The 18,238-nt window shown below is 46.6% G+C and overlaps 1 protein-coding gene across 1 annotated transcript in view; it reads right to left on the minus strand.

The window, feature by feature from the left end:
* Positions 1-18,238, minus strand: part of LOC116987538 (meiosis 1 associated protein) — a 56,572-nt gene that overhangs the window by 17,035 nt on the left and 21,299 nt on the right. The window contains exons 4-7 of the mRNA XM_033043691.1: positions 16,424-16,597; positions 12,246-12,402; positions 10,543-10,684; positions 3,037-3,243 (exon numbers count right to left, since the gene is read on the minus strand). Of these exons, the coding sequence (XP_032899582.1) occupies positions 3,037-3,243; positions 10,543-10,684; positions 12,246-12,402; positions 16,424-16,597 (680 nt within the window). The remainder of the gene's footprint in view (positions 1-3,036; positions 3,244-10,542; positions 10,685-12,245; positions 12,403-16,423; positions 16,598-18,238) is intronic.

The following is an 18,238-nucleotide window of genomic DNA, read 5'->3' on the forward strand; positions in this document are numbered from 1 at the left end:
TATGGCCGAGGGAGGTTGCACACAAGATGATATAGCCTCGGTTTCCCGGACATTCTCCACAGAGAATGTTACATTGGGATCACATACCTCCCATATGTCAATTACTTTGTGACTATAAGGTATGTCATTCAAAATTCCCAAATAGTCTGATTGTATATGTGATTCACTCTGGGTTAATTATCAAATGCATAGTGTTGAACGAAACAGTGCTGTGTGATCTAATTACAATGCAATGGTAAGTCAATTAAATCTGGTCAACCTCTGTACTGACCTTGCAACCATTAATAGCTGAGTCTCACGTTGCGAGTTGACACAAGAGGTACCCCGAGTTAAAACTCGTGGTAATAACGTACGATTAACGTACGGAGCTCGTGGACGCAACTTAGAGACTCGTGGCGCTAACGGCAGGTACTCGTGAAACTTGTCAACTCTTGCAAAAAATCAAACATGTGTAAAATTTTCCACGAGTCAATTTTACTCTTGTGGTGCGGGGGCTTTGCACTGTCTTCTCGTCGGCGATGCCAGCTGGTCAGTGCCAGTCGCCCCGGGGCAGTCGCTCCCTTCAGTTTCCCAGGGGGTCGGGACGGGACTGTAGTTGGGAGGGAAAGGTGGGGGTAGGGGGGGGTGGGGTGGGTGGGTTAGGTGAGCAGGAGAGTGGGGTTGTTTGCAGTGGCAGAGGGAGGGGGCAAGGGCGGTACAGTTCCCAGTCTTAGCTCCTGTCCAGGGTGGTGGCCGGAGACGTCAGGACGGGGTACCTCTTGTGCAATGGGCGGGGAGCAGGAGAGGGGAGGGAAGGGATCACACACATGGCCGGGAAGCAGAGGGGTGTAGGTGGGGGTGGTGACAGATAGGACCAACAATGAGTGGAGAAAGACAGAAACACCGACCAAGAGTTGACAAGTTTCACGAGTACCTGCCGTTAGCGCCACGAGTCTCTAAGTTGCGTCCACGTGTTCCGTACGTTAATCGCACGTTATTACCACGAGTTTTAACTCGGGGTACCTCTTGTGTCAACTCGCAACGTGAGACTCAGCTTTAAAGGTTTGAGTGCTCTGCTGGAAAGATTTTGCCATAAGAACTGGCTTTTGAGTCTGATTTAATAACTGCGTGCTGGCCGACTTCGGGGCTGAGGCGGCTTTCCGGCGGCGGCCCGACTCGGAGCTGAGGCGGCTTTCCGGCGGCGGCCCAACTCGGAGCTGAGGTGGTGGCGGCCCGACTCGGAGCTGAGGCGGCGTTCCGGCACCGGCGGCCCGACTCGGAGCTGAGGCTGTGTTACGGCGGCGGCGGCACGACTCGGAGCTGAGGCGGCGGTGGCCCGACTCGGGGCTGAGGCGGCGACGGTCCGACTCGGGGCTGAGGCGGCGTTCCGGCGTTCGGCGGGGACCCGACTTCGGAGGTTCGGCCGCGGGCCAGTGGACGATATCGTCGGGAGCTCGCAGGTCACAGGTTGGTGACCTGTTTTTTCCGGAGCTCCCGCAACAACAGGTTCGGCCGTTGGACTGGAATTCGGCAGCTTCTACCACCCCAGGCTGCGGAGTTTGAACCGGCCCGTTCGTGGAGCACGGTTGAGCCGCGGAACTTACTTACCATCACCCGGTGGGGTCACAACATCGGAGGCCTGGATCGCCTCAGCAGAGGGAGAACAAGGAGGGAAGAGACAAAGACTTTAAGACTTTTGCCTTCCATCACAGTGAGGAGGTGCCTGGTGAACTCACTGTGTTTTTATGTTTCTATGGTGGATGTTAAATTTGTGTTTATTGTGTGTTTTGTTATTTTATTATATGAATGACTGCAAGGCAACAAAATTTCATTCAGACCGAAAGGTCTGAATGACAATAAAGGAAACTTTGACTTTGACTTTGCCATGTTCCCGTCCAAGTGGGAAAGTTTAAAGTTGATGTGGTGCGATGCAAAGAGTGATGGATGGCTGTAATGCGTTGGCAGTGATGTGGTGGAGGCAGATATGATAGTGGTATTAAGGAGGATTTAAGATGGGCACGTGGATATGCAGGCAATGGAGGGATATGGATCAGGTTAGTTTTACTTGACATCATGTTTGGCATGGACATTGTGGGCCAAAGGCCGTGTTCCTGTGGTCTACTGTTCTATGTTCTATAGTTTAGTTTAGTTTAGAGATACAGTGCGGAAACAGGCCCTTCGGCCCACCAGGTCCGCGCCGATCAGCGATCCCCGCACACTAACACTCTCCTACACACACTAGGGACAAATTTTTTAACATTTTACCAAGCTAATTAACCTACAAACCTGTACGTCTTTAGAGTGTGGGAGGAAACCGAAGATATCGGAGAAAATGCAGGTCACAGGGAGAACGTACAAACTCGCTACAGACAGCAGCCGTAGTCGGGATTGAACCTTGGTCTCTACCGCTGCTCCACGGTGCCACCCTTATTTAGGGGTAAATGATTGCACACCTTTACTGTCGCTGCTTCCCAAGAATTTACAAATGACCACTAGATTGGGTAAACGCAGTCTCTTGCCCAGAGTAGGGCAATCGAGAACTAGAGGCCATAGGTTAAAGATGAGGGGGAAAAATTTAATAGGAACCTGAGGGGTAACTTTTTCACACAGAGGGTGGTGGGTGTATGGAACAAGGTGCCGGAGAAGATAATTGAGGCAGGTACTATCACAACTTTTAAAAAACATTTAGACTGGTACATGGTTCGGATTGGTTTAGAGGGATATATGCCAAATGGGGCTAGTGTAAGTTCATAAGTTCAGAAGTGATAGCAGCAGAATTAGGCCATTCAACCCATTAAGTCTACTTCTCCATTCAATTATGGCTGATCGACCTTTCCTGCTTAACTGCATTCTCCTGCCTTCTCCCCATAATCCCTGACACCCGTACTAAGCGAGAATCTATCTATCCATTGACTTGGCCTCCACAGCCTTCTGTGATAATTAATTCCACAGATTCACCACAAAGTGTAGTTGGGACATATTGGATGATGTGGGCACATTGGGCCGAAGGGACTATTTACTATGCTGCATGACTCTACGACCAGAGCAGTGACTTACCTCTATTTTACTTAGGGCTGCTTCGGGTGGCTCGTCAAATCTGAAAGGAAGATCACAGGGTAAAAGGAGCTCCTGTACCGCCACTGGCCTCACCAAGAGGGTCAGAGTGGTCGACGGCAGTATGACGTAATAGCAGTCAACGTGAACAGACCATGTAGTTCCCATAACCTGAGGTTCAGAACGAGCGAGAAGTATCCAGTCTCTTTTCTGAAATATGAAATAACAAAGAATGGACTTGCATATTCATGTAGCCTATAAAATCTACCTGTAGTCACAGGTAGATAGGGTGGTAAAGAATGCTTTTATTACATTGGCCTTCATCAGCAAGAGTATTGAGTATAAAAGTTAACATGTTATGTTACACAAGATGCTGGAGAAACTCAGCTGGTCAGGCAGCATCTCTGGAAAAAAATGAACTAGGTGACTTTTCGGGTTGAGACCCGGGTCTGATTTTTTAGTTTAGTTTAGTTTAGTTCAGAGATACAATGTGGAAACAGGCCCTTCGGCCCACTCAGTCCGCACCGATCAGCGATCCCTGCACATTAACACCACCACAAACACACTAGGGACAATTTTACATTTATACCAAGCCAATTTATCTAAAAAAACCTGTACATCTTTGGAGTATGGGAGAAAACCGAAGATCTCTGAGAAAACCCACACAGGTCACGGGGGATGTACAAATTCCGTACAGATAAGCATTCATAGTCAGGATCGAACCCAGGTCTCTGGAGCTGTAAGGCAGTAGTTCTACCGCTACGCCACCATGCCGCCCTGATGTAGGGTCTCAACTGGTAAAACGTCAACATTTTCTCCAGAGATGTAGCCTGACCCGCTGAGTTACTCCAGCATTTTGTGTCTATCTTCGATGTAAACCAGCATCTGCAGTTCCTTCTTACATAAGTTATGTTATAGCTGTACAAGACGTTGGTGAGGCTGCATCTAGAGTACTAGTGAACTAGTGTTCACCCTGCTATAGCAAGGATGTCATTAAGCTGGAAGATTTACAGAGATGACTTACGATGATGTTGCCAGGAATTCAGGGGCTGAGTTATAGAGAGAGGTTGAGTAGGCTAGGATCTTATTCCATGGAGCGCAGAAGGTTTGATATTGCCAATTGTCTGCTATAACCAAGTATGGGTTTATTATTGTATAAGGAGTAGAAATACAGAACTGCAGTTGTTGGTTAATACCCAAAGGACATAAAGTGCTGGAGTAATATAGCAGGTCAGGCAGCATCCCTGGAGAACATGGATCGGTGATATTTCAGGTCGACACCATTCTTTAGACTCTCGGTCTGGGACTGGGACTGGAATCAAGGTGCGTTGAAAGCCCTGGCCTGCTGGCAGAGGCGAGGATCGGCAGAGTTGCGGCCCGTGGCTGGCCGGAGTGTAGAGGAGGTTCGGAGGAGCCTGGTTACGGCCGATGAAGCTGTGTGGGCAATTGCCACCAGGGGCGCCGTATGATGGCAACCTCTGCCTACAGTCTGTCTGTATTTTAACTTTTTGTTATGTTTAGTCTGTTTAAAAAGTATGTTTTGGAGGTTTCTCAGTCTTTTTATGTGGGGGAGGAGGGGAGGGTAAGGGGGAAACAGTTTCTCAGTCACTTCCTGGCGAGGATGCGACTATTTTCCGAGTCGCGTCTTCGACCCCCTCCACCATCTGGATTAGCGCGGCCTTTCAGAGCTTCGGCGGCGGCACAGCACTGATTTACCATCGCGGAGTGGGCGATGCCTTACCGGGGATCGCTTGTTGAAGCGCCGGAGTGTTGGGACTGGTGTTTAACACCGTGGAGTTGTGGTTGCGGAGCTTCCCGCCGCGGGCGGCGCTGACTTCAACATCGCGGAGTCCTGGTGACCCCTTTGCCGAGGGCCGCCAGTGTTGAATCTCCACCCAGCTCGGCCTGTGGACTTCGGGAGCCGCGGTCTCCGGTAAGAAGCGGAACTCCAAGCTGCTGAGAATGTTCTTCCATTCCGACGTCGGAGTTCCAATCATCCCGGCGAGAGGGCCTGAACATCGGGCTGCCCGTTGCAGTGACTGCGGAGGGCTCAGGAGGCCCCGACCACGGGTGGACAAAGAGGAAGATGACTGAACTTTATTGCCTTCCCTCACAGTGGGAAACTTTGATTCTGCTGTGTGGGGATGTTTATGTTAAACTCTATCGTGTGTTGTGTTCTTTTTTTTATTCGTATGGCTGTATGGTAACCCAATTTCACCGTACCAATTGGTGCATGTGACAATAAATGTAAACTTAAACTTGGGCCGGCGGTGGTGGCAGAAGGTCCAGCCTGGAAGCGGCGTGAGTTGGCGGTGGCTTGGATGGCTGGGCAAAAAGCGCATATGATGAGCGTTTGTCGGCAATGGGCCTGTACTCGCTGGAGTTTAGAAGGATGAGGGGACACCTCATTGAAACGTACAGAATAGTGAAAGGCATCGAAAGAGTGGATGTGGAAAGTGTGGCTATCGGTAGTCCGGTGGTCCGTCTGCTTTAACCAATATACGTTATAATATAGTCCGTCAAAATTTGTGTTCATATTTAGAATTTCTATTTAGAATGAGAAATCTGGAAGCAAAAAATAGGTCTATCTCATGGGAAATAATGATTACAGCAGTAGTTTCATACACACACACAAACCATGGCTTTTCAAAATCTCTGCAGTAAATGGATTATGTCACATGATGGCCTCAGTACGCTGTGAATATTATATAAATCCCTCTAGTGGCAAAACCAGATTCTGCTGTGTTTCGTTTTACTTCATTATTCGGAATTTGGTCAAATATTATAGCGTAATAATGGACTTTGCAGTCATTGTACTCAGTGCTGTGTTTTTACTCCCCATGATTCTCTACCCATTCAATCTATCTTAACTCTCATATATTCATGTTCATGTGATAGGAGCAGAATTGAGCCATTTGGCCCATCAAGTCTACTCCGCCATTCAATCATGTCTGATCTATCTCTGGCCATTTTCCTGCCTTCCGCCCATAACCCCTGACACCCGTACTAATCAAGAATCTATCTATCTTTAAAATATCCATTGAAGGCCTCCACAGCCTTCTGTGGTAATGAATTCCACAGATTCACCACCCTCTGACACGACATTCCTCACCTCTTTCCTAAAGGAACATCCTTTTAAGGACAATGACAGGACAAAGGACATTTTTTGTCACGTACACCAATTGGTGCAGTGAAATTTGAGTTGCCATTTGCAGCACACCAATAAAAGTAAAACATAACATTAAAGAATTTAACACCAAACATAAAATCCCCCCACAATGGTTCCCACTGTGAGGGAAGGCACAAAGTCCAGTCCTCTTCCCCTTGTTCACCCATGGTTGGGCCTATTGAGGCCTCCGCAGTCGCCGCGACGGAGGCCCGATGTTGATTGATTGATTGATTGATTGATTCTTTTAATGACCACACAGCCAGGCTGGTGGAATTTGTTATGCCAATGCAGCACATAAAAAAAGAATACAAACATGACAATACTAAAGAACTTTAACATGAAAACATCCCCCCACAATGGTTCCCATTATGAGGGAAGGCACAAAGTCCAGTCCCCAACCCCAGTTCCCCCATAGTCGGGCCTATTGAGGCCTCCACAGTTGCCTCTACGGAGGCCCGATGTTCCAGGCCGTCCTTGCCGGGTGATGTTGTACCGGCGTCGGGAGAGTCCTCTCAGCGGCTTGGGAACCCTGGAACGGCCGCCTCCTTACTCGAGACCGTGGCTTCCGGAGCCGACAAGGCCGCGCCGAATGGAGCTCAACTGACAAATCCCAGGCTCCCGATGGAAAGTTCAGCGCCGCCGCCCGCAGCCGTTCCACAGACCCGCAGCTCCGCAACGGACCCAGCTCACCGGAGTTCCAGTTCAGCGACCCAGGCAAGGCACCGCCCGCCCCGCAATGGCGCTCCAGCGCTGCACCGCCATCCTCAGACCTGCAGCTCCGCCGATGCCAATGCCGGTGCCGCCGATGCCGCCGCCGCCGATGCCGACGCCGAGGTTCTGGGCGGTCCCCTCAGGAAACGCCGCTCCAGGCCCGCGAGGACGGGCCAAGAGTGCAGCCCGGAGAAAAGCTGCATCTCCGACCAGGTAGGGACCCTGAAAATTAGTTTCCCCCTTCCCCTCCCCCCTCCCCCACACATAAAAAAGCTAGAACTCCTAAAAACAAAACACTAAACTAACTAAAAATATGAAAAAAAAGATGAAAGGACAGGACAGCTGCTGGCTGGGCAACCGTGCACAGGACAGCGCCCCCTAAGATACAGGCCTTCTCGCCGGATGATGGAGCTCCGGCGTCGGGAGAACACTGGCAGCGACTTGGAGTGTCTGGAACTGCCGCTTCCTACACAAGACCGAGGCTCCCGAAGTCTACAGGCCGCGCTGGTCGGAGCTCCGACACTGGCGATCTCGGCGAGAGCTTACCACACGGCGACCCGGGTAAGGCATCGCTTGCTCCGTGTTGGTACAACAGCGCAGCCACGCAATCATCAGGCTCGAAGGAAAGCCGCACATCCGACCAGGCAGGGACTGAGAAAAAAGGTTTCCCCTCCCCCCCCCCCACCATACCCCACATAAAAAGACTAGAAGACCTCCAAAACAAACACACTAACAAACTAAAAATAAAGAAAAGGTTGAAAGGCAGGGCAGCCATACTCAACGGAGCCCCCACTCGAAGTTTTATTCTGAGGCTATGGCCTTCTGGTCCTAGACTCTCCCACTAGTGGAAACATCCTCTCCACATCTACTCTATCCAGACTCCACTCTATCATGGTGGCAATGTGGGCAGAGGTGGGAGATTGCAACCTTCACGTGGTCCGCCCTGTTTCAACGAATGCAATCAACATGGCTTGCACAATCAAATAAGGTCAAATAGAGCAAGTTGTCCTACAACTTCAGGCTCTGCACGGCATGCCAAACACAAGAAGATGACCATGTGGGCATAAGGGCCTGTTCTTGAGCTGTACTGTTCAATGTTCTCTAAAGAGTTATTAGAAATTATGTATGGTCAGAGAGGGAGTGGGATGGTCAAATTAAATTTGTCAATCCAATATGACTTTCTATTCTTTGTATTTTGTTAAGATAATGATTCTTTACATGCTGATCCGAGAAGGATTTTTAAAAATTATTCATAATAAACTGTTTTCAGGATAAAAAATATGTACAAAATAAGAACTGTGATAAATTCCACCGATTTTCTCCACAGCTATACATACATTTGTTATCGTTACATTTGTTAGTGTTTCCAAAAATTATAATCATACTCATGATCACCCTGGCCACTCTTGTGGCTCCCTGGGGTAATATCCCTCCCCTTGTTTGAGGGGCGTCTACTATCATCTGTTAACAACAGGCCTATGTGAAGAAACAAAGAACTGTAGATGCTGGTTTATAAAAGAGACACAAAATGCTGGAGTATCTCAGCGGGTCAGGCAACTTCTTCAGACCAACTTGATTCTTCAAACCTAGTCTGAAATGTCCCGACCCAAAACGACACCTTTCAATGTTGTCCAGAGATGTTGCCTGACCCAGCGGCGGAAATCTCGGGGAGACCAGGTGGGTCACGTCCCCCCTCTGTTTTGAGAGGTGGGGGACGATCCCCCCCATGTTTTGTAATCCGTATTTTAAAACCCGGTGAAATCTCCACTTTCCGCGAGACAGTGGGGGTGGGACTGATGGTCGGGGGCGCCGATTGGATGAGAGAGACGTCGGTCAGCAGGCAATGGGGGCAGGACATGATGATTCAGCGTGATGATTGGAGGAAGGAGGCGTCGGTCAAAGGCGGAAGTAGGGGGGTGGAACTGAGGATTGAGTGCGGTGATTGGAGGAGGGAGACATGCCCAGGTCATAGGGTCACTCCGGCATCCCTGGACACAGACCTGCGCCTCATCTGCAGCCAGGATCGATCCTGGCCGGCTATCCGGCACTGCAATCGCTGCCGAACCACCACTGGACTATCCCCGTCCCCACCCGAGTGCTTCCCACCCTCCCCGCCTGCTGGTGGCAAGAGACGTCGGGAGTCAGACAGGCGCGGTGCCCCCAGGCCCACAGGCAGTGCAGAGAAGCAGTGCTAAACCCAGCTCAACTCCCGCCGGGTAAACCTACAGCCCTGCCTGGACTTACGGGAAATATGGCCCAGGCTTACAGCCAGAGCGGAGAAGCAGCGCTAGCTCCACAGCTCCACACTGGTATTCCGTCAGTCTAGGCAGGGCTGAAAGTTAACCCGGCGAGACAGGCAGAGTTGAGCTGCATTTAGCACTGGATTGAGCTGTAATTACCGTTCGCATTGCCCACTGCAGAAGCCTTCGAAGCCTCGCGTGTGAGTGTGCGCGCGCGGCCCCCAAGAAATTGTGTCCCCTCCTGTCCCCTGTCCCCTCCATATTTTGATAGTGATTTCCGTCACTGCCCTGACCGCTAATTACTTCAGCATTCTTTTTTAGGGCATATGTGAGCACGATTAACAGAAACTACTTTAAAGTTCACTACTAAACATTCACTTTAAGGTTATGAAAGAGTCGTACAGGCATGTTTTATTAAACTTGAGTAACTTTGTTGTTGAAAGTAGTCAGTTTAAATTATGCAATCTATGCAAGTATTGGACTGATTTATCTTCTAGGGATGGAAGATTGCAACCTTCACGTGCACCCTGTTTCGACGAATGCAATCAACCCGGCGTGCACAATCAAATAAGATCAAATAGAACAAGTTGTCGTACAACTTTAGGCTGTGCACACCATATGCACGAAGAAGATTTATTTTCTGATGTATGTTGTAATATTCACTAAACTGAGCAGGCATTTCAATACACAATCTCTTATATCATCTCATCCCTTGTGTAGGCATTACAATCAACACAAAATTAATCCTTAATATGTGGATATATTGCTGCTACTAGTTCTACATTTGTAGCAACTGAGTGATAGTGATTTCTACTTCTTAGAAACATCGAAAAATAGGTGCAGGAGTAGGCCATTCGGCCCTTCAAGCCAGCACCGCCATTCAATATGATCATGGCTGATCATCCAGAATCAGTACCTCGTTCCTGCTTTCTCCTCATATCCCTTGATTCCGTTAGCCCCAGGAGCTGTATCCAACTCTCTCTTGAATATATCCAGTGAATTGGCTTCCATTCTGTGGCAGAGAATTCCAAATTCACAACTCTCTGGGTGGAAAAGTTTCTCCTCATCTCAGACCTAAATGGCCTACCCCTTATTCTAAAACAGTGACCCCTGATTCAGCACTCCCCCAACATCTGGAACATTTTTCCTGTATCTAGCCTGTCCAATTCCTTAATAAATGTATGAAGAAGGGTTTCAGCCCGAAACGTTGCTTATTTCCTTCGCTCCATAGATGCTGCTGCACCCGCTGAGTTTCTCCAGCACTTTTGTCTACCTTCGATTTGCCAGCATCTGCAGTTCCTTCTTAAACACTTAATAATTGTGTTTATTTCTAAATTCCAGTGAATATAAGCCCAGTGAATATAAACCTAGTCAATTCATTACTCCTACCTTCAAGGTGTGACAGAGAGCATGAAAGTTTTGGTGGTTTGATTCCAATTCATCCCAGTCTAGCTTCCAGCAGTTTGTGGGTCTGATGATAAGTGGAAGCCCATATAATACGGATTCACAGACACCATCTGACTTCAGAGCTCTGCAAGGTAAGAATTTTTATCAGAGATCTAGCCCTCAATCAAGATTAATCAATTAATTAATGTAAAAGAGATTTTGTATTTGATATCACAGCACATATCTACCGGGACTTACTATGAAAATATTTCATGGAATCTGAAAGAATTGTGAAATAACTTGGGGAAATATACATGTATTTTCCTTGCTTGATAATGGACCTGCACCTCACCATCATTGTGCTTGTGACAATAAACTCAACTCGACTCTCTTCACTCAGTCATCCGCAATCTTCTTTATCCAGCTTTTCACTGTACCTCGGTACACGTGACAATAAACTAAACTCAACCTCAAATCTAAATCATTGACATATACTGCAAAATGCAGAAGAGGGATACTGAGTTTATTAAAACATTACCGTGGCCTTCTAATTACAAAATAAGCTCTGGGGGATTTATCTTTTTGTTTGTATATATGCATATGCACACTCAGAACTTGTTTATCTAGTTTGTTATATTGTTTAGAGAGTACTATGTTTGTATATTCTGTTGTGCTGCTGCAAGTAAGAATTCCATTGTTCTGTCTGGGACATATGACAATAAAACACTCTTGTCTTGAATCTATTGAGCCATTATCCTTTCAAGAGTCAAGTGTGTTTCATTGTCATATGCCCCGGACGGGACAATAAAATTCTTACTTGCTGCAGCACAACAGAATATGTGAATATGTAAACATTGTACATAACGGGGAAATAAAAGTCACAGTTCAATAAATAACAAATATAGTGCAAATAACAAATAATAATAGTCTTTTACAGTTCAGAGCTCAGAGCTTATTTGTTGTTGTGTTTAATAGCCTGATGGCTGTAGGGAAGAAGCTGTTCCTGAAACTGAACGTTACAGTTTTCAGGCTCCTGTACCTTCTTCCTGATGGCAGTGGTGAGATGCGTGTGTGGCCAGGATGGTGTGTGGCCTAGGATCAACTAACCCAATTATGAGTCCAATTTACCATTCTCCCTTGTATCCCACAGGTTTTATTCATCGCCTCAAAGGACTTCCCAAATTTCATATAGATTATTTCAAATGCACTTGTCTCATCAGCCTCCCAAGTACCTCATCAAAGGGCTCTACCAAGAGAAAAGATGGTACCTGGCCATAAAGTCAACAGCTTGAAGAGAACCACGCATAATGAGAGGAATAGATCGGGTAGATGCACAGAGTCTCTTGCCCAGAGTAGGAGAATCAAGGAGCAGAGGACATATGAAGGGGAAAAGATTTAATAGGAATCCGAGGGGTGACTTTTTCACACAAAGGGTGGTGGGTGTATGGAACAAGCTGCCAGAGAAGGTAGTTGAGGCTGAGACCATCCCATTGTTTAAGAGATAGTTAGACAGGTACATGGATAGGACAGGTTTGGACGGATCTGGACCAAGCGCAGGCAGCTGGGACTAGTGTAGCTGAGACATTGTTGGCCGGTGTGGGCAAGTTGGGTCGAAGGCCCGTTTCCACTCTGTATCACTCTATGACTCTCTCTCTCTAAGAGGTACTGTCTAATCTTTAGCATAACATCAAAAAATATCAGCATACTTTATAACTTGGAGTTTGTACTGGAGGGCTCCTGAATTTGCTGCTTTGTTAATCTTTTGGATGTCTTTGAGACTCTCGGTTCTCTCAGTGAAGTCAATAGATCCAGGAAGGAGGGCAGGACTGATGATTCGCTCCTGAACATCACATTTCAGGCAAGCTGTATTTGAGAAAAGGTCATATTAGAAGACCATACATTGACATTAGATCTTTTCTAAATCAAACTGACAAGGGTCCCAATCCGAAACGTTGTCTGTCCATTTCAGCAGTGATCATGTTACATTTGTTGAGAGTCGGTATGATCCTTCTCTGTCCATTCCCCCCCGTAGAGACCATAACGACTCAATAGACAATAGGTGCAGGAGTAGGCCATTCGGCCCCTCGAGTCAGCACCACCATTCAATGTGATCATGGCTGATCATCCCCAATCAGTACCCTGTTCCTGCCTTCTCCCCATATCCCCTGACTCCGCTATTTTTAAGAGCCCTGTCTAGCTCTCGCTTGAAAGCATCCAGAGAACCTGCCTCCACCGCCCTCTGACATGATCACAGCTAAAATCCAAAACAAACATCTAAAAAACAAGAGTGCACAATCTGAGATTACAATCTGAGATTGTGCATCCAAAATTAATAAATGATTTTAATATCAACAACCACAGAACAGAATTATCGACAATGAAGCCACAAAAAACTGCAGTTACCGGAATTGTGAGCAAAAAACAGACAGCTGGAGGAAGTCAGTGGGAGAGGGGCACCTGGAAGGAAATGGACAGACAAAACAAGGGTCACAACACAAAACATCTATCCATTTTGCTTCACAGAGGCTGCCTGACCCACTGAGTTCCTCCTGCTGTCCATTTTCTTGCCACACTGATACTGTATGGAGAGAGGCAGGTACAGGATACTGAGTTGGATGATCAGCCATGATCATATTGAATGGCGGTGCAGGCTCGAAGGGCCGAATGGCCTACTCCTGCACCTATTTTCTATGTTTACAGATCATTACTAGACCCTATGTGACACGTAGTCACAAGAGGAATAACCATCCTAATAAAGGGCCTTAAGACTTTGTTTATAATTTTTGGATGCCTAAATTAACATAGCTCCATATTAACCCAATATGAAGTTCTGTGAAAATATAACACCTCATATCCACATGAGTAGCTTATAAGCTATCGGTATGAACATTGAATTCTCCAATTTCAAGTATTTAACCCCCCCCCCCCCCTTCATCTTGATGCACACACATTTCTCCCACCATTTCCTGACATTCCTACTTTTAGGGCGGCATAGTAGCACAGCTAGTAGGACTAGAGACCTGGGTTTGATCATAACCTTTGGTGCTGTCTGTATGTCTCCCAAGTACTAAAGATATGTGGGTTTGTAGGTTACTCGGCCTCTGTAAATTGTCCCTAGTGTAGGGAGTGGTTATGAAAGAGGGATAACATAGAATCAGTGTGAGCGGGTGATCAATGATCGCCATGGACTTGGTAAGGTGAAGGGCCTGTTTCCATGCTGTATCTCTACTAAACATCCCAGTAATCCTGGTCCTTTCCCTTCTGGTGATGCTGCCTGACCCACTAAATTCCTTCAGCACTTTGTTTTTTGCATGATAAAAGCCTCTTGGTGTAGACAGATTAGGTGATAATGAGCATTAGCAGGCCATTTTGTAGGAACATGGTGAGAAGAAGTCACAATCGTGATAATGGGAAACAATAATAATTTACCTGAAGAATTCAATGTTTCTTCTGGAGGGGTGCAAATAGAATAGAATAGAATGCTATTTATTGTCATTCAAACCTAGGTTTGAACGAAATGTCATTTCTACAGTTTTTACATTACAAAACAATCCAAGACCCACACTTAACACAGTTTACATAAACATCCATCACAGTGAGTCTCCAACATCTCCTCACTGTGATGGAAGGCAAAGTCTTTATCTCTTCCCTTTGTTCCTTCTCCCACGGTCCAGCAGTCCAACTGCAGTGTCGAGGCGAACTGGGGCTCCGATGTTAAAGCCCCCGGCGGGCGATGGTAAGTCCTGAGGCCGTTTAAGCCACACCGGGCGATGTTAGGCCCCGGCTCCATGTCCTTAAACCCGCGATTCCAGCGGGAGAAGTCGCCGTTGCGGAGCTCGGAAAAGCGGTCTCCCACCAGGGACCTGCGAGCTCCCGATGTTCCCGTCCACCGGGTCTGCGGCCGGTGCCTCCGAACTCCAAAAGTCGGGTCGCAGCCGCCGCACGCCACCACAGCTCTTCCCGCTCCGAAGTTGGCCAGCTCCGCGATGTCAGTTCCGCAGGCTCTGCAACTGGAGCCCTCAGGTTAGTCCCGGCCGGAGGTTGCCGCCAGCTCCACGATGTTAGGCCCAACGACATCCGAGACCCGACAGGGAATAGTCGGGGCCCCGCACAGGGAAGAGATTTAAACGGTTTCCCCCACAGCCCCCCCCACCACCCCCCCACATATACACAGCTAAAAAAATAATAAAAACTAACTCAAAGACATACATTTAACAAGACAAAAATAAAAAAAGACAGACGACTGTAGTCGAGCCGCTGCCGTTAGGCGCCACCACTCCCACAAAGCGCCTCGTTTGAATATATTGAATGCTGGGCCTCTTTCCGTAGTGGGGGGGAGGCTGGAGACAAACAGGTCATAACATAGTTCTCTATGATCTTTGGTCTTAATGGAGACACAATGAACTTCAGATGCTGGAACGTTGAGTAAAACACAAACTCAATGGGTTTTGTGTCCAAACCTATTCATTCCCTCTACAAATACTGCCTGACCCACTGAGTCAACTTCTATTTTCACTTGGGTCAAAATGGAAGTTGATCAATGCATTTGTGCTGATGTTTCAGTCAGAATCCTTCTCCAGGCTGTTGTGGGGGAGGGAGACCTGAAAGAGCTCCAGCACTTTGTAGCTTTTTTTTTGATTGAATATCCTCTCATTCTGCCTCATGTAAAGTTGGCATTTCTTTTTCCCAGTTTCAATCTTTTCATCTCCACACCTTTGTATTTCACGGGGACCACTTACTTCACAATTTCCTTGATCCCTCTTCCATCCCTACTCACTACTTCTGTCCCATGGCAACTTTCCACACAACTGGACACAAATGCCGCAAAAGGACACAAAGTGCTGGAGTAACTCAGCAGGTCAGGAGGCGTATCTGGAGAACATTGTCAGATGACGCTTCGTATTGAGACCCTTCTTCAGACTGCTACACCTGCCCATTCACCTCTTCCCTTGCCACCATCTATGGGCCCGAAGTCTTTTTAGGTGAAGCTGCCATTCTCTTGCACTTCTTCCAATCTAATGCACTGTATTCGGTGTTCATAATGTGGTCTCGTCTACATTGGAGAAACCAAATACAGATTGGGAGATTGCTTTTATTTCCCAATCTAGCCTTTGTCACTGTCTCAGCCCATCTGTCAAACACCCCCCCCCCCCCCCCCCTAACTTTTATCCATCTATGACTTTCCAGGCTTTGTCCCACCTCATCTCACCTTTCCAGCTTTCTCCCCCCTGCTCCATCAGTCTGAAAAAGGGTCTTGACCCGAAACACCTAGTCCACAGGAGTGACAGCATGCCACTTTGATCCCATTCCCATTCTGACCTGACCACAGCCTCTTGCACTGCGACAGTGAGGCCCAGCGTGAATGGGAAGAGACTGCCAAAGCTGGAATCTTGAGCAAAACACTAAGCGCTGAAGGTGTTTCTGTTCAAGACCCTTTTTCAGACTGATGGAGCAGGGTGGAGAAAGCTGGAAAAGTGAGATGAGGTGGGACAAAGCCTGGCAAGTGATAGATGGATAAAGGTTAGTGGGGGGGGGGGGGTTGACAGATGGGCTGAGATAGTGACAAAGGCTAGAGGTGAAAAGGAGACAAAAAGGTGTCAGATACGAGAAGAGGAGTGAAATGTAATGCCGAGGCAGGGATATCGGTGGAAGGGTTCAGTGGCAGGGAAAAGAGGGGATACAAGTAAATATTGGACTGGGTGATGGGAGAGGGCTATATGAGTGGGGATAAAGAAACAGAAAGTTGCACACCAGAGTGGGAGCGGGTGACAGATGAAAGAAAGGAACGGTGGGAAGTGTAATATTTGCAAAAAGATTAAATACATTTTGCTTTTTAATCTAAATGTGCTCAAGTTGCCTCAAAATAGTTATTTTCCTAGATTGCTTCTTTGATTACTTCTTTCTGCAGATCTGGGAAGACGTGTATCTGGAAGCAACAAATGGAGATGTTCCTTATCTGTTTCATGGTTGTGCAACCAACTCTTGAAGAAACTATCCAGACTGACTGTGTCATTTCCAATTGTCTGCAGGTCGATATCTGTCCCCAGGATGGAGCAATCTGCACAGAAAAACGCGTTGATTAAATAAGGAAATATGAAAAAACAGTGCTGACTAGTAGACAGTGATTAGTAAGGGTGTCAAGGATTATGGGAAGAAGGCAGGATAATGGGATTGAGAGGGAAAGATAGATAAGCTACGATTGAATAGCGGAGTAGTTGTTTTGGGCTAAATTACTTAATTCTGCTCCTTGAATTTATGAACCATGTTTCATGAAGGGTCTACAGTATCATTCACTAGCTGATGGGAAATTATGTTTGGGATGGCCTGGCCAACTTAAATTGGGGAGTTCACGTTGTGACAGATGCACAACATTTCTATCCATCACGATAGGACAGGTTTTGATGGATACAGGCCAAACGCGGGCAGGTGGGGCTATAGATGGGGCATCTTGGTCGACATGAGCAAGTTTGGTCAAAGGGCATGTTTCCATGCTACATATGGCTTAATGTGATCTTTTTGAACTTTCATTCAATTGAGAACAATTTCCCAAATATTCCTATTTTTCCCATTTGCAATATATTATTATCACGTACTGAGATACAGTGAGAAGCTTTGTTTTTCATGCTTATCCATACAGATCAGATATGTTAGTTACATACTCAGTTCAAACTCAAGTACAATGGATGGAGAAACAGGTGAATATACAGAGTGCAGAATATAGTTCTCAGCAATGTAGTGTTTAATTCTGTAATTGTCACATTGCCAATTTCATTTTGCATTCTAATCCTTTTGGTTATTTATTCTCAACCTGCCTTGCATTCTTTTATAGATCTTACCTTTTGATCTATAATAATTATTATTTTATAGATCTTACCTTTTGATCCCACTCACTCTGAATCTTACTTATTGACAGATGTATCAGTATGCATTAATTGTAATGTCCCATATCAGGGTCTTGTGATTTGGTTAGAAAGCAAAGTTTAATCCGGAAACCAAAGTAATGCACAATAAGAGGAATATTATCGAGAAGTTCGAATGAAACTCAAAAAGGAAGCCAGCATCATCAGAGATCCACACCACTCTGTTCATGCTCTCATTTCACCCCTGCCATCGAGAAGAGGGTACGGGAGTCTGAAAACTTTACGTCCAGATTCAGGAGCAGATTTTTCCCAACAATCATCAGGATATTGACACTATGAAATCTAACAAAACTACAAACTACAAACTGCTTTGATTTCACTATGGACTTGGGGGAACTGTTTTTATCTTTGCACTATAATTAGTTTGTTTGTTTGTTTTTATATATTGATTACTCTGTAGCCAGAGAACAGTTTTCTGTTCTCCAGAGAAACCATCTGAGTTACTCCAGCATTTTGTGCCCTCCACAGATGCTGCCAGACACGCTGAGTTATTCCAGCACTTTGTATTTTATTCAGTAGTGTTGTTCCCTGAGTGGTGGTTCGAAGGTCAAAAACAAAAAAGGCTCGTTGTGGTAGTGGAATCGAGCATTAAGAGTCAAGCAAGTAGAAGTTCAATCACTTCGCCAGAAATGTTCTGCAAAACATTTTCCCTTTTCATATTTTCCATATCTACCACATTCCAGCATAGCATTCTGCAGCTGAACCTTATGTTGCTTTATCTAATTTCATTGTAAGTTAATCGTTATTGTGTAGATTGAGGCAACTGGCAAGATTGCTAC

The sequence above is a fragment of the Amblyraja radiata genome, chromosome 1, assembly GCF_010909765.2.
Source record: "Amblyraja radiata isolate CabotCenter1 chromosome 1, sAmbRad1.1.pri, whole genome shotgun sequence".
NCBI classification, from domain to species: Eukaryota; Metazoa; Chordata; class Chondrichthyes; order Rajiformes; family Rajidae; genus Amblyraja; species Amblyraja radiata.